This window comes from Crocodylus siamensis, chromosome 4 (assembly GCF_052110815.1).
Source record: "Crocodylus siamensis isolate JL-2025a chromosome 4, ASM5211081v1, whole genome shotgun sequence".
In the NCBI taxonomy this organism is placed as follows: domain Eukaryota; kingdom Metazoa; phylum Chordata; order Crocodylia; family Crocodylidae; genus Crocodylus; species Crocodylus siamensis.
The window spans coordinates 245,239,614-245,256,488 of record NC_143398.1 but is presented as its reverse complement, the minus strand read 5'-3'; the positions used below and the strand labels follow the sequence as shown (position 1 = coordinate 245,256,488).

The 16,875-nt window shown below is 45.1% G+C and overlaps 1 protein-coding gene across 7 annotated transcripts in view; it reads right to left on the bottom strand.

Annotated features, from left to right (window-relative positions):
• XRCC5 (X-ray repair cross complementing 5) overlaps window positions 1-16,875 on the bottom strand; it is a 91,962-nt gene that overhangs the window by 33,860 nt on the left and 41,227 nt on the right. For all 7 annotated transcript variants that reach the window (XM_090046095.1, XM_090046092.1, XM_090046094.1 and 4 more), the window contains 4 exons: window positions 14,985-15,047; window positions 12,993-13,130; window positions 9,868-9,958; window positions 8,352-8,482 (listed from right to left, as the gene is read on the bottom strand). In XM_090046095.1, the coding sequence (XP_089902221.1) occupies window positions 8,352-8,482; window positions 9,868-9,958; window positions 12,993-13,130; window positions 14,985-15,047 (423 nt within the window). The remainder of the gene's footprint in view (window positions 1-8,351; window positions 8,483-9,867; window positions 9,959-12,992; window positions 13,131-14,984; window positions 15,048-16,875) is intronic.

The following is a 16,875-nucleotide window of genomic DNA, read 5'->3' as shown; positions in this document are numbered from 1 at the left end:
AAATAGTTGTTTCTACCCCTCACAATTATTCAATGTGATTCTACCTTTCCAATTTTAATTTCAAAGGAAACTAAGACCTTGTTTTAGAACTCATGGCCAGATAGGAGAGATGTTCGGGTACTTCTGATAAAGACAGTATGAATGCAGATAAAAATATTACACAGAAAAATGATGCCCTGACTTCCTGTTTCAATACCACTATGGATACACTCACATCCTGTTTCGGTTTCCATCAAGCTTTATTCAAGGAACATTTTCCCCTTTGGTCAATAAATCTGGCTATTCAACATAAGAGAAATCACTATCCACCAAAGAGCAAACAGTGAGAGAGACATTAAAAAGAGCAGGTACAAAAGGACAGAAATGCTTGTAAACAGCAAGAGAACAACTGAAGCTAGAAGACGCATCTGAAGATTGAAAAATATGGCAGGAATCACAGAGAAGTTTCTCTCACCAACATGGGTGAAACAGCAAGCAAAACCCTGAGGCTGGGGCTAGCCCACCAGGACAGAGACAGCCGGCTGGCAAAGGGGGCTGGAGAAATTCCAGAGAGCTCGTGCAGACACTTCTGGATGAGTCGAGATGAAATTCAGCAGAGGTACATATCTGCATGTACGAAAAGCACGTACAACTGAAGCACCTGCGTGATTATCCCTAACACTCCTAGTACAGTGTAACTCCGCCATCTACAAGGCAAACATGAGAGATCTGCTCTTTCTGTCGCAAGGCACGACCTTAATTTAAAAAAAAGAAAAGAAAAAAGCAAACAAAAAAAACACTCCATTCATGCTGAAGAGCTGCCAATAAAGAAAACCCAGACCATATGTTTCACATCAATACTGATGCTCTTTCATGCTGCCATTAAGATTCCAATCCATATTAGCGCACGCTTTCAAAAGGAGGCAGTCATACAGAGCTACTGATTTGGAAACACTTGTAATGATTTAAGGCATAATTATTTTGAAAAAAGGTTGAGTATGTTGCTGGAAGCTGTAGTAATGGCTTTTGTAATACAAAAAAACAATATTAAAACAGCATTAGGGAACTGAATTAAAGTCACAAAAGCAAGAAATTTAAGGCTCCTGTTGTGAATGTGTTTTGCAGGCTATTGTATGCCAAGGTCCTTGGTGTGTCAGCTGCAGTAACAGGGTGGACTGAGGAGCATTTTTTCTTCTTATCCCCACAAAACAAGGAAAGCTGTTGTTGTTTTAACCCAGTGACTTTCAACCATGGTGCCACAAAATGTTAGCACAGTTAGATGTGCAAACAGGATTCACCAGACAACCCAGAGAAGGGTGCCTTGAGTCTAAGCAGGCATATATTGGGTCTAAAATGGTTGAGAACTACTGTTTTAACCCTTAAAATTGTTGTATATGAATCTTGTAGAGCTAACGCAAGGCCTTGTAGTGCTAAAGTGAGGCCATTTCCTTGTCCTTTCGCCTCCATTTCATTAAAGCGGACACAGCACTTACGAGACGGCTGGGGGAAGAAGGGTACTGTGTAAGGGTTACTGATAAGATATGAAACTAGCTGAATCCAGTCAACAGAGGAGTCTCATCAACAGAGAAACCCTGAAGGCAGTACAAGGATTGTTTTTGTAAGATAAGATATGTCTTGGCAAAAAATATATGGGGCGTGTAGTCACGAGAGTTAAACTTCGGTGTTCACGCTCACGGTGCCACTTGATTGGATAGAATAGTGATTTAGTTAATAGATGATTGAGTATTTTTACGAGTACGAGCTAATCACGAACTAACGCTGACGTACTAACAAAGCATAAAATAGTATTATGTCTGGTAGGCGGGGTCCCTCCTTGGAGGCACCTCGCTGCAGCGAATAAAGATTCTGTATCTGACTTTGGATACCTGCTCTGCGTGATCACTGCCCCAGCCTAGAGTGAACTGCACGTGGCTTTAAGAGCGTAATTTGTAACAAATAAGATGTTTAGAACCCAAGTTGATGAGATTTGATTTACCTAAATTAAGCTTCTATGTACTTATCCCAATGGATCTACTCTCAGTCTCCCTTTCACCTCATTTCCTCCTTCCTCTGACCTTCCCAGAGCCTCCTCTACCTTTCTCACAGGCAGGCTGTTATCCTCCTTCCAAGCTCATCTCATCATCCCATTCATGTCAGCTGTTGGCAATGTATTTGCTCCTCTTCACCCTAATTAAATCCTAAATGGGTTTTGCTTTTCCTAATCTGCAAAGTTAAGAGAATTAGAGAGCAAAAGGCAGTAAACAATGAAAGGCTGGCTGGACACGCATTCTTTACAGGGAACTCTGATACCACAGTGAGGGGCACAGTATGAAAGCCTACAGAGACAGGAGGGACAGAGATGATTAGGACATACTGAAGGAAAAGTCCCATCTCCGTCCTCTCTATCTCCCATGCAGAATCCAGAAACACTCTTCTTTCTGGATCACTGACCATTAGCAACACCACAAAACCCGTAGAAGTGGCTAGTCCTCAAAGCAGGGGGAGACCTGAGCACCCCTATGTGTCTAAGAGTTCAAACTAGATCCACATTTAAAAGAGGCTGAACATAACTTCCAGATCCATTTGACTGCACTGGCATCCAGATTGCCTCCACAGTCACTGGTGCAATGCAGTGTTGGTTTTCTTGTGGCACCTCCTGTCCTCCCCTTCAACTCACAGACCACCTCTGCACTGATCTTTAGAGAGAAGCTCCCACCAGGGCTGGGCACCCCATCGCCTTCCACATAGTCAGTGCTCAACTCCGGGTCACTTAAACTCGACCCAAAACAGGCCCTATGTGGTATATTCTAGCTACAACACCGGTCAGCCACGTAAATTATTTAGACTATAAAACAAAAACCTTTAAAATACACAGTATCCCCACCCCTTATTCCCCACCCCCCATTAATTTCCTCCTTACCCCTTTCCCAGTACAAAACAATCAGTAGAGCTTATCTAATGATGTAATTAAATATTAAACTGAATGTAGGGCACAAGCCTTCAAAATATGCTGCAGATTTCTGCAGGGAAATGAAATAACTGTACTACAGAAAGCATGGGAGGGAAGCTGAGCATGTGGACGCTGAGTCAGGGACGCAGTCTGCCCTAGAGCTGAGCACAGAAATTGTTTCCGTGTTTTGGCGCCCAGGAAGAACTGGAGACTGTGCATGCTGAGAAAGGACTGATTTTTCTGTGCACCGCCCCAGGGAATTTTGACAGCCACTGCACCCTCTCATGATCTCTGCCGTGACTTCCAGAGAAGGAATTTAACTTGATGCTTCCCACAATATCCACATTCACTGTTCCACAGTTTAAGTATCCTCTTAAAGGTCTCTTTTCTGGCTGCCTGTGGATTAATGCAGCCATCAATGCATTGGTTACATTCATAGGATGATGACTGTTTCTACTAGCCAACCCATAAAATCCAGGGATACAATTTTTTGTTAGTAGAAATGTTAGAGGCTGGAGTCCAACTATGGAGCAAATTCAATGGCAGAAGGGTTTTGCTGCAACTTCCATGGCTGACGGGGTCTCCAACAAGAAACCAGGGCCAGCAGTGATGTGGACACGTTCCAACGGACGTGCTGGGAAAAGGACCAGGCGTTTATGGCTCAGCACATACATCATAAGCTGTCTGGGGTAAGAACCGTACTGTGTGGTTTTATAGAGCCTAGCACAACCATGATTGAGTCCTCCGGCAATTACTGGACTAAATACATAATACCCTACCCACAGCAATCTCTCCTGGGAAGTCCTACGTCTGCAAGTCCTCCTCCACATAAAGTGTCTGCAGTCACAGCAGACTGGGCCAATGCCATTTTTCTACCTTGGAAAGCTGCCAATGCACCTAAGGAAAGATGTCTCTAACCAGCAATGGCCGGTGAAGCAAAAGAGTTTAACATTTTGCGTCTTGGCATAACAGCAGAAGAAATTCCATCTCAAATTTCCTTCTATTTATAAGTAAAACCATTTTCCCCCTTTAATTCCCAGTCCTGTAAGCTTCCCTCAGATGTGAGTCACACTGGGGTCTTTCCATTTCAAGCGTCATCATCAGTATTAAGCTTCTGTGAAGCAAATTTTGCATTCAGTGACATCCTGTGTAATCAAACTGATTGGCAGAATCTGAGAGAACGTTGGGTTTTGCAGGTACAAATGAGAGTGGAAATGGGGATTTCAAGACAGTGGGGTTGACTTGTGTCACTGTGAGCTAAATTTGGATTTCTGAATTTTTATTTCTGGTGATGATGCAAGAAAAAGAAGAAACCCAAGATGACTTTCTGAATCCGGGTTGAATTTAGAAACAAAAAAAAAGTCTTCCTATTTGCAAAGTTAATCTAGAACGATTGAGATACAATATCAGTGGACACCACAACTGTTATTTTTACCATAATTCTTTTTAGTCAGTTCTCAGAGCAGAACCGCACATTTAACAATACTCTTGCCAAGGCCCTGTGCAGAATTCAATTGTGCAGCCACGTAACCTGCTTCACAACTGCCCTTTTCCTTGAATTTCATGTTAACTTTTTTTTAACGGACACTTATATTTTGAGGCATAGTTCTCTCATCCTGACAGTTGAAATTACAAAAAACCCATTGCGATATGAAATGAACGTAAATCAAAATGCAGACAGCTTGATACAATAACTCCAAAAGAAGTGTGAACTGTTCTACCGATTCTGCAAAATGTGTTAACGCCGAAGCCCAATCAGGCTATTTTAAATGTCAGCACTCTAAACTCTTCCATTTTTGAACGTGTTACCAGAAACAATGAGCTAATTTGCCTATGCCACATCCCTAGAAGAAGTGACAAACGGGCAAATGGTTGTGTTCAAGGCTTGCTAGAAGAATTAAGTCCCTCTCCAGATCTAAAATCAATTCCTGTCCATGCCTACGAGCAGCAGACAGAGGATGGGCATATCCACATTGTCTTGGGCTATGCCCAGAAGTGCTGCTGTGAAAAAAGGCCTCACCCACTCACTCTCACTTCATGTGCACCACGTCACCAAAACAGGACGTGTACCTGCTGTTAGAGTGGTGCTGGATGCATCCCGCATCGTTCTCATGAGCAGGCATGAGGCTGACTGCTAGAGACTAGTGCTGGGTGCATGCTGTGTGTATACCAAAAGACAGCGACAGCACATTTCTTTGGCCCATGCAGAGCAAAAAAGAGCAAAGAGAGTGAGTTTCACAACAGCACTCACTAGGCCCATGTCTGACACGGCACAAACATGCCCAGGATGACTACAAGATTATGCAGAGATAGATGTCAGAGCTACCCTCAAACTAGCCAGCTTGACCATATGGAGCTCTCTAGCAGGGAGTTTTATCATAGGCTGATTTACTCTGCTTTTTGAAAACCAGGAATATTCAGAGTAGGGTTGTGTATTTGACCAGTCAAATAAGGTTCAGTCAACTGACTAGTCAAATACTGGTCAAAAATAATTAAAAAAAAAAATGCCAATAGTTCCAATTTAATGCACAGAAAAAGCACAACTTTTCCATTAAGAAATGTGTCAAAAAATAAAAAATCATATTTCTGTCAAGAAAACTACAAAAAATGTAGTGGGGGGGTGTTGACAAATTGTTATAATAGTTTCATATTTTCTAGGGTCGGAAGGGACTGAACAGATCATCTAGTCCGACCCCCTGCCATGGCAGGAAAGAGTACTGGGGTCAAACGAGCAAGGTGTTCATCCAGCCTCCTCTTAAAGACCCCCAGGGCAGGAGCCAGCACCACCTCTCTTGGAAGTTGGTTCCAGACCCTAGCCGCCCTGACCGCGAAGTCGCGCCTCCTGATATCTAACCTAAACCTACCCTCTGCCAGCTTGTGACCGTTATTCCTGGTCACTCCTGGTGGTGTTCGGGGGAACAGGGACTCCCCCAGTGCCTGCTGGTCCCCCCTGACTAGTTTGTAACAGGCCACTTGATCCCCCCTCAGCCGTCTCTTGTGGAGGCTGAATAGGTTCAGGTCTCATAGCCTCCCTTCATAGGGCCTGCCCTGCTGTCCCCGACCATGCGAGTGGCCTCCTCTGGACCCTCTCCATGCTGTCCACATCCCTCTTGCAGTGCGGCGCCCAGAGCTAGACGCAGTACTCCAGCTGCGGCCTGACCAGTGCCGCATAGAGGGGGAGGATCACCTCTTTTGACCTGCTTGAAATGCATCTGTGGATGCAGGACAAGGTGCGGTTGGCCTTCTTGACCGTGTCCCCACACTGCCGGCCCATGTTCATCTTGGAGTCAATGATGACCCCCAGATCCCTTTCCGCCTCCGTGCTGACAAGAGGGGAGTTCCCCAGCCTGTAGGTACGGTGCTGGTTGTTCCTCCCCAGGTGCAGCACCTTGCACTTGTCTGTGTTGAATCCTACCCTGTTCTCATCTGCCCACCCCTGTAACCTGTCTAGGTCTGACCATAGCCTGTTGCACCCTTCCAGTGTGCCCACATCCCCCCACATCTTAGTGTCATCAGCAAATTTGAACAGGTGCTTTTTACCCCCTCGTCCAAATCACTGATGAAGACGTTGAACAGCGCGGGCCCGAGGACCGAGCCCTGGGGGACCCCACTGCCCATGTCCTTCCAGGTTGAGAAGGACCCGTCCACCACCACCCTCTGGGTGCGGCCCTCCAGCCAGTTGGCGACACATTGGACTGTGTGGGTGTCTACACCACAGCCCCCCAGTTTCTTAATGAGAACGGGGTGAGAGACAGTGTCGAAGGCCTTCCGGAAGTCCAGGAAGACGATGTCCACTGCTACCCCTGCATCTAACGATCTGGTGATCTGATCATAAAAGGCCACCAGGTTGGTCTGACAGGACCTGCCACTGATGAACCCATGTTGGTTGCTCCTAAGCATGCAGCCCCTGCTGGCCCCTCCTGGATGTGTGCCAGAATAATTTTCTCGAACAGCTTGCCTAGGATTGAGGTAAGACTAACTGGCCTATAGTTTCCCGGGTCATCCCTCCTCCCTTTTTTGAAGATGGGAACCACGTTGGCCCTCTTCCAGTCCCCCAGTACCTCACCAGAGCACCACGAGTGCTCGTAAAGTTGTGCCAGAGGACTTGCAATGACCTCGGCCAGTTCCTTTAGAACTCTAGGGGGGAGATCATCCAGGCTGGCTGACTTGAAAACGTCCAGCGCCTCCAGAAGCTCCCTAACTAAATCCTCGCTAACCCGTGGCCCAGGTGTGCCTCCCCCGGGGCCCGAGGGGGGCCCAGCAGGGAGGTGGCTGGATTGGTCCCTACTTAGGAAGACAGAGGCAAAGAAATCGTTAAACATGTTAGCTTTGTCATCTGGTGTGACGACCAAGTTTCCCAACGCATCCTGCAAGGGCCCCACGTTACCCGGGACCTTCTTTTTACCCGCTACGTATTTAAAAAAGGACTTCTTATTGTCCTTAATCTGGGAAGCTAGCCCCAGTTCCATCTCCGCCTTGGCCTTCCTGATTGCCCCCCTACATCCCCGAGCAACTGCAGAATAGCCCTCCCTGGTGATGACCCCTTCTTTCCATTGGGTGTAAGCCTTTTTAGCAAGGAGACATTCCCGGATGCTTTTGGTGAGCCATGGAGGCTTGTGTGCCTTCCTGCTCCCTTTGATCCTCGTTGGGATTACCTTCCTTTGGGCTTGGAGGATCGTCTCCTTAAGGAGCGACCACTCTCCTTGGACACCTGGCTCCCCTCCCCTCCGGGACCTCAGCGCTTCTCCAACTATCCTCCTTAGCTCGTTGAAGTTTGCCCTCTTAAAATCTAGGGCCACTGCCTTACTGCTTGCCTTTGCCACCTTGCGCTGGATGGTGAATCCCAGCAGGCGATGATCGCTGTCGCCCAGGTGGTCGAGCCCTCGCAGCCCCCGCACCAGGTCATCGCCCGTGGCCAGCACTAGGTCCAACAAGGCGTCCCCCCTGGTGGGGCTGTGCACCTCCTGGGTTAGATGGAGGTCCTGCACTCTGGCCAAGAACCTATGTGAGCGGTCACACCTGGCTGACTGTTCTTCCCAGATGTCCGGGAAGTTCAGGTCCCCCATGACTACCACATCCTTAGCCTTCACTACCTCTGTGAGCTGACCCAAAAAATCCTGGTCAAGCTCCTCTCCCTGGTTGGGAGGTCTGTAGTAGACTCCCACCGTTGACTGATCAAAAAATATGCAGTCAATTGGCAATATTTGACCAGGCCAATTGACCAGCTGGCCCACCCTAATTCAGAGAAGGACTAATGTTAGCTGCAAAGTTCAAGCCAGTGGTCACTGAGGACTAAATGGTGAATTAATGTGTATTACATGCCTCACAATTCAAGTCTTTTCATGTGATTCTGAGGACGAGGAGAGAGGTGTGTAGAAACAGGGAAAGTTTTCATGCACAAGTGATCAGTTTGTCATCTCACCTGATACAATCTCTGAAAATGAGGATTTAGAATTTTGCTTGTTTTAAATGTGTCGAATATCTTGCCATCATCATCTTCATGGACCAAACTCATTGAATCAATCAGAGAGTCGACAGCAGACAACTGCTCACCTAAGCCAGCAATTAAACACAGAAAAAGATTGAACATGTGCAGATAGATGTGTGCCTTTGCAATAAGTCACCCACGAAGATTCACTCCAGAATGTGCAATATTAACAGAGGCATTAAATGCCGCAGAATTCACTGGGGGTTTGTATTCCCTGGGGACAGAAATAGGCTGATAATGAACATGGATAATGGACACAATAATGAAAATCCTACTTTGTTTAAGGACTACAATGTAAAGTTATAAAGCCTTTTTGTTTTGAGAAGCCCTCCATTATTACTGCTTTTCTGCTTCCATTTTTCTTCTTTTTCAAGATATTTTTATTTGCAACAGAAGGTTTATAGACTGCTTGGAAAATAAGGAGAACAGTTGGCTTGGAGAACTAAGCTGAGTAATGCAACTTTTAAAAGTTGTGATTGTAAATAAACTCTGTTCACAATAGTCAATTATTGCTTTGGTAAGATGCAGTGTTAAATTTCTGTTCTCAAATTCCCCATTACAAGCAAGCAACCCCAAACTGACTCAGAAATAACCGCATGCTTTATATGCTGACTGGTAGAGCCCTATTCATTTTCTGAGTGCAGCACACAACAAAGAACAGGTCTGAGCAGGCCTGCTTCTGCCTGGAGCAAGGGGTTGGACTAGATGACTTTGTGAGGTCCCCTCCAGCCCTACAATCCCAGGTGACACAGAGTCTGTACTACACAGTACACCCATTTACTCATGCCATGACAGACTGATTGGACAGCGCACCAAACATTACGCAGCCACATTTTCTTAGAAGCCTCTGAATGTAAATACTCGCATGTGCACATGCTCCTTCAGCACTACCACCAGCACACAACTTTAAATGCAGGCTTTGCATGCAGAGGAGACGTCACCAGTGTGTATGTATAGGTGACTGCCGGACAACCTCGGGTGGAAGGAGCTGGTGATTCTTGGTCTAACTTGTGCAGCACATGGATACATAACAGGAACCTGATCATAAATGATGACTGTTTACAGCCTCATAAGAGAAGGCAAAAACTATATAGTTGTGGTGGATTAATTAAACTTCCCCAGTAGTACAGGGAGGTATATAGGTGATCTCTCTTAACTGGCAATCATTTAATCTGGGCCCAGTTTTGTCCAACAGCATGGTGTTGAAAGGTCATAGGCAATGCTCCAAACCATTCAGTGTGCAAGCCATCTCCAAAGTGTTGAATGGTCTTTACTTTGGGACACTACCTGGCCACGATTTGTGCACAGGAAGGCTGCTTTGTTCAAACCAAAATAACCATGCACAGTTCATGGCTTCAGGGAAAAGGGAAACACTCCAACTATTCTGGAGTGTCCTACAGACAGGGACGGGGCTGCAGGCAATCGGAGATGCAGTGAGGGACTAGCTCACCTGTAGGAGTGCACTTCTTGTTGTTTTTCAAGGAAGCAAACATGTACTGTCTTATGTCTTCCATATAAGGCAGCTGAACATATATAAGACACTAAAAAAAGAACAAAGCAAAAAGCAACTGAATCCGAAGTAAAACAGGTCAAGTTTGTCCTAATACAAAAGTCAGTACAAGTGCAAGAAAATCTCATCTGTATCAACACTAAGTGGAAAAGTCACTGTATCATTATTATTTTCTAAAACATAAGGACATAAATAATGTTTCGGTCATGCTGGCTATCTATTAAACCTCTGGGGTCACTGGGCCCCTGAACCTGCTGTTTTCGGAAGGCTTGTTGCCAAGAGCTCTGTCCAGTTTAGCTTGAAATATCCCAGGCAAGAGAATTAGCATCAATTGCCTATAAGGAACTATTCTATAGACTCCTGTGCCTCACCATCAGCAAGTTGTTTTTGACATTTTTAGCCTAATTTTTCCTTTATTCCTATCCCTCCTCCAGTTCCTACCACCCTAAATAATCCCTTTCCATCCTTCATGTTTATACCCTTCAAAAACTTGAAGACTTATGTCCGCCCCCACCTTAGTCATTGCTTAGCCAAGATATACATACTTAGCTCTTTGAATAGTTTCTCATAAGTTAAATCAGTGGAAACATATGCTGCAGAAGTTCTGCAATGTTGTGCAGCTTTTAGAGTCTCAGTGGGGACTTTATTTTTCTATTTAAAACGTGATTTTGTTGGACATGAATCGTTCATTAAAAACAAAACACATTTTCTGCTCTTCTGGAATCAAAAGGAACCATCCCCACGTGAAGCAATGCAGTATTGTTCCCCTGAATCTGCAGACAAATATAAACAGGGGCTACGAGATGTGCACTGCTCCACTGAACAAAGTGGAATGTCAACTCCAAAACCAAATGACGACAAAATTAAACGTTAGCTTTTACACTGCAGACTACTTTTGCATAATAATCCCACTAGCATGCTTCCCTCCTTGTGGCTGGGTACTTTTGAAAACCATCTGATGGCTACCAGACTCGAGTGCTGCACCATCATGTAGTCCATGGGTCTGGCAAGGAGTATAAGCCCATGACGAGTCTGGGCACAGAGTAGAACTTCTATAGGTAAAAAATAACTGTTTTCTTTTCCCTTCCTTTTTTTAAATTGCTCTGCTATGAAAAAAACACAATCAACTGTTTGACAGAGGCTCTGAAGCCTGCAATCTCAATCAGGAGGTTGCCAACAGGTTCCAGGGAACAACCACCAGCTCCTTTGCTTTAGGCCAAGACAGCAAAGGTGTCTCCAATCAGTTCTCTGTTGGACGAGGGGGTAAAAAGCACCCTGTTCAAATCTACTGATGACACTAAGATGTGGGGGGACGTGGGCACACTGGAAGGATGCAACAGGCTACAATCAGACCTAGGCAGGTTACAAGGGTGGGTGGATGAGAACAGGATGGGTTTCAACACAGACAAGTGCAAGGTGCTGCACCTGGGGAGGAACAACTGGCACCATACCTACAGGTTAGGGAACTCCCCTCTTGTCAGCACGGAGGCGGAAAGGGATCTGGGAGTGATCACTGACTCCAAGATGAACATGGGTCGGCAGTGTGGGGAGGCAGTAAGGAAGGCCAACCACACTTTGGCATGCACCCACAGATGCATCTCAAGCAGGGCCAGGGAGGTGATCCTCCCCCTCTATGTGGCACTGGTCAGGCCACAGCTGGAGGACTGCGTCCAGGTCTGGGCGCCGCACTTCAGGAGGGACGTGGACAGCATGGAGAGGGTCCAGAGGAGGCCACTCACATGGTCAGGGGCAGCAGGGCAGGCCCTACGAGGAGAGGCGACAGGACCTGAACCTGTTCAGCCTCCACAAGAGATGGCTGAGGGGGATCTTGTGGCCTGTTACAAACTAGTCAGGGGGGACCAGCAGGCATTGGGGGAGTCCCTGTTCCCCCGAGCACCGCCAGGAGTGACCAGGAATAACGGTCACAAGCTGGCAGAGGGGAGATTTAGGTTAGATATCAGGAGGCGCGACTTCATGGTCAGGGCGGCTAGGGTCTGGAACCAACTTCCAAGAGAAGTGGTGCTGGTTCCTACCCTGGGGGTGTTTAAGAGGAGGTTGGATGAATACCTTGCTCGTTTGACCCCAGTACTCTTTCCTGCCATGGCAGGGGGTCGGACTTGATGATCTGCTCAGGTCCCTTCCGACCCTAGAAACTATGAAACTATAACGGGTTCATGGTTTGGAAAAGGACAAGAAGGACCAATTATGGGAAAATTCACAGATCCAGGGGAAGGGAGAAGAGGAGCAGGTGAAGGAGACAGATTTCAGGGAGGTGGGGAAGACACTTTTCTTGAAGGAACAGAATGAGTTGAAATGAAAATCATTTAAAAATCAGTACAATTAAAGGGCACGTATCTGAACATACCACTTGGCTTTTCCAAGTGTACTTTTAATAATCTGTGTAAAAATTCCACCCCCACCCCCACCACCGATTTCCCCTTAAATTCTGAGATTTGTGGGAGGGAAATCAGCAAAGGTTTCTTTCTGCTCTGCTTATCATTGTCTATCTAGCACCTAAATACCTAGGTCAGGATTGCTCAGAACTGCCAATTTCTTAATATCCTGTTGGTATTCAGGCTGTGTCCGAGCAGTGAACTTACCATGCAGGGCTGCAACACCCTCAAGTTTACGGTGTAGCTGCTCCTGTTCAGCACCATGGGCATGCTAATTGGTACCAGCACTCAGCAGTGCATTTAGCCCATCCACGGTGCCATGCACGTGCCTACAGGGCTTGCAGTTTAGGACATGGCTCAGATGAAGCAGCACAGAGTGCTTGCTGGTTCACTGTCAAGCATATTAAATTTACTGCACAGACCTGGCCTTGGATGTCTAGAAAGGAGTGAACTAGTCCAGAAATGGTGTCACGAGAGATTGACAGTAAAAGACTACTGTGTCCTTGCTCTGTGATTTGATATGTCTTTGTGCACCACCCAAAAATCACTGTGGTTTCTTTCACCTCTGTATCAAACGTCTACATCATTTCTCCCAAATCATTAACTGACATATGTAAAGAATGGAGCTGGAGAGTCTCTGAAGACAGGTATTATATAAGAACCAAATATTACCTCATATGCATCCTTGATACATGGAAAAGCTACTCCAACCTGAGGATTCGATCTTCTATCATAAGCATAACGCACAATGGCAACCATGTCCAATTCCTCCAAAGCATGAACTAGGGCAGAAAACGCAACGGCTGCAGCCTGCAAAGAAAGAGCTGTGAAGTCAGATGAGCCCTTATTAAAGCACAGTCAAATACAGCTCCTGAATCCAACAGCGCTGGGGAAGACTAGGACACTTCCAATCTTAGTCAACCTTCTTGACTTGACCGCCTCCAAAAAGCAAAGCACTCAATACAGTTCCAATCAAGTCATAGGGACAGATGCATCCCAAGCTGGTCTGGACTTCAGCTCCTGTAAAAATCACCATTTCACATAAAAATGGAAGAGGTCTAGAGGAAATACAGGAGTAACAGGAAGGAAGGAAGGAAGGAAGGAAGGAAGGAAAAATGGGCCCTTCAGGGAATGTTTCACAGCTTTGGTTTTGAAGTTTATGCCCTCGTGTTAAGAACAGACCCAGATTTTATTTCGACCTGTAGTAGAGAAGGGGCAGGGATATTTCAGCTTCCCTGTTCCCTTGACTCAGAGGGAGAACTATAAAATGACCATTAAGAAAAGCATGGGCTCCACACGCAGAGTCAGAGGACTTGCTTGAACCAAGCTGGGGAGTTCTGGCTCCTTTCAGAGATCTCTCGCATCCGAGCTATTTTGTTCTCGATCCTGTGAGAGCAAAAGTGTCACTGTTGGACTGGAGCCGTTCATGATGAGATGACTCATCCTCTTATATGGCTGCTCATGTTGAGGGAACTTGTTTGGAGGTTGGAGTCAGGTTAACAAGACTGGTGTGCATTTAGATCATGCCCTACCCCCAAGGAAAGCTGTACATCAGACCTGGTTCAGGAGGGCTTTCCCCTATATAATTCATGTAGGGTATATCCTTGTTAATCAGGTGATGACCTAATCATGCTCCCAACAGGCTCCCTTGACTTCAAGGCTGGATTACTGTAATTCTCTTTTCACTGATCTGATCTACTCTTCACAGCTTGTTCAGGATACGGCAGCACAACTGCTGATGGCCGTCTGCTGTCATGACCGTATTGAGCCGGCTTTGCATTCTTTACGCCGGGTGTCTCTTTTGTGGTAGAGTCTGTTGAAATTAGCCTTGTTAGCCTGTAAAGGCCCTGATTATAATCAAGTCCCCTTTCTAGAGTCCACACCTAGGGAATTCGGGGCAGTTACATGCTAGCTGGTGTTTAGGGCTCCAACCTTACACCTGAATGATTGAATTCGGCTGCAGCAGTGCGGCGCTTTCTTCTGCCTGTCCCCTACCCCTCCTAAATCCAACATTTTAAAATACCATCCCCTTCCTCACTTTGTCACTTGTTTTCTATTGCTTTGGTTTACTCATCTCAGGGTAATTTTGTTGAGACTAGACTAATTTTAGTTAATACATTGCTTGTGACAGTTGTTCAGCATATGAAAACCTGCAGAAAAGTGCATCAGAAACAAAGTTATTTAAAACATTACTATTTTGGGTTATGGGAAGGTATTTTGCTTTTTGCTTCTTACAATCATTCACCCTTGAGGAATGCATCTAACTGAATCTGCTTGTATTTTAATTCTACTAAATCTTACGTCAGCCTGCCACGTTTCACACTAAAAGAAAAAAAAGGACAGCTTTCTAATCAATGAGATACAATAATCAAGAATCAGAGGCTCATGCCCACACTTAGAAACACAGTAAATATATTCTACTTGCAGCCTTCTTAATTATAAGTAGATAAAGTAATATTTTACAAGATTTTAAATTTGGATAATACGCAGGCTATTCACTTTGGTTTCAATCCAGTTTCCACTGACATCAGCGGGAGTTGGGACTTTTTAAAATTATGTTATGAAGAGTATGTTTATTAGTTGAAAAAAGACCTTTCAAACTTTGAGGTCACCTTCATTACCATTAACTTCAGTTTATAGTGAAACATAAAACATTCATCTCACCTCATCATCTTTTGCCGCAAAGACCTTTAGAACCTGGCTGCCCATATAGTGATGTCTCCGAATCTACCAATTCAAATTTCCAAACGGGTTAGTTGCATTTTTAATTGTAATAAATGATATACATAATAAGCAATAAACAGTGGCATACACTGGCATACACTACATCTCCAGGAAAGATGCCCAAATGACTATAGCATTGAAGGCCATTCTGGTTCAGACAAATCCTGAGATAGAGACAAAGTTCAGCATTCACATCCTACACCATATTTCTTATCACATCTGAGCTCAAACTTGGATTGTCAAATATTTCAGTTATTTCCATATGTATGAATGAGAAAATTATAAATAAAACATTGGAGTCATGGAACGTGTCTTTTTACGAAGACATCTACAGGTTATCTATATGTATTATTAATCTTCGTTAGAAACATCAGGAAAGGCTGAAGCCACTCTGGTACAACTGGTTCCCTACTTTTTGGTAAAATGATCTATTCCTGCGACTGACTTGTAGACAACATGGCTGCAGAATCCCTGTGCCCCCCAGATGAGCCGCCCATGGCTCCAACCCGTGCCCCACCCTACCCCAGCAGGGCAGCGCCTGCTCCTGTCCCTGCCCCAGCACCATTCCCTCTCTCACCGTGGGAGCCTCAATCTGCACTCCCCATGCCTTTCCCGCCCCAGAAGACTTATCCACCAGACGCTGCTCTCCAAGCTACCCGGCTGCATATAGGCAATCAGACCGGTATCAGCTGATGCAGCTGGTTAATAATCAGCCATTGATATTGGCCAAAAAACTCTTTATCGGTGCACCCCTAATAAATATCTGGATACATGTATCATGACATTCCTTTATTTGCCTAATAATGCACCCTCAGTGTCTTCCCAAGTTAGATTTCTTCATCTACATGGTATTGCTTATTAATAAAAAAAAAATCAAAATTTTATATAATGTATGGCCTTATGATCTTCTTTCCTGAGGGATGCAAGTAACTGAAAAAGCAGCTCCAGTATACTGAGAAAAATAACATGAGATAGTTTTATTCCCTCTTTAATTATGTATTTGGAGCTGCTCCAGTTTTTGTGGTTAATAATAAATTATCTTTTCTCGAATGTTTTCTTTTTACAAACAATATAAAAATACATTTGGATAATGTTAGGAGGATAACTCTGAGCAGCAAACATCAGGAAAAGAGCAAAATGTTGCATTTCCCAGTCTTTGCTTCTTGACATTTTATCTATTCAATAGAGCTGTGTTATTCTACTAAGCGTAGTACAATAAGCAACGGACTTATTTTATCCTGGGCATGTTGGTTTGACCAGTGCGCATGTTATCGTCACAGAACATGAGCTCTCCCTGTAAAGCACATAGTAGGAGCGGCCAAAAATACCACCATGGTGTTGTGCCCTGTAACTATGCAAAAACATTTTTTTCGTGATTCTTTAAGGGACGCTGGTGTGCGTTAAAAGCCTTCCCACTTTGAGCGTGCTTGAGCATCTATTATACTATCTAGGCAACGGTAAAAACTGTGCCTTAGCACAAAGGTTGATCACAAAGAGAATGATGACTCTCCTAACCTATTTTCCTCTCGTGGTTTCTTTTTATGAAGGTCAGACTTTCAGTGGAAATAAGAGGTCTGCCCACAGGGTAGGAAAATGCATGCGTGGCAAGCTGTCTTACACTGTGTACTGAAGACATAAGTCAGATACAGGCTAATTTCATGTGTCTGAAAAACTCCCCTTACACTGCTGCACAGAGACCCTGCACTCGGACACCTGTTGGACCCTTTGCTAAACCCAGCCCTTGTTCGGGGGACAGGTCCCAGCCCATTAAGGACACTAAAAATGAGGGCCAAAATCCTGAATTGCGTATCAGTTCTGAGCTCAATGTGTG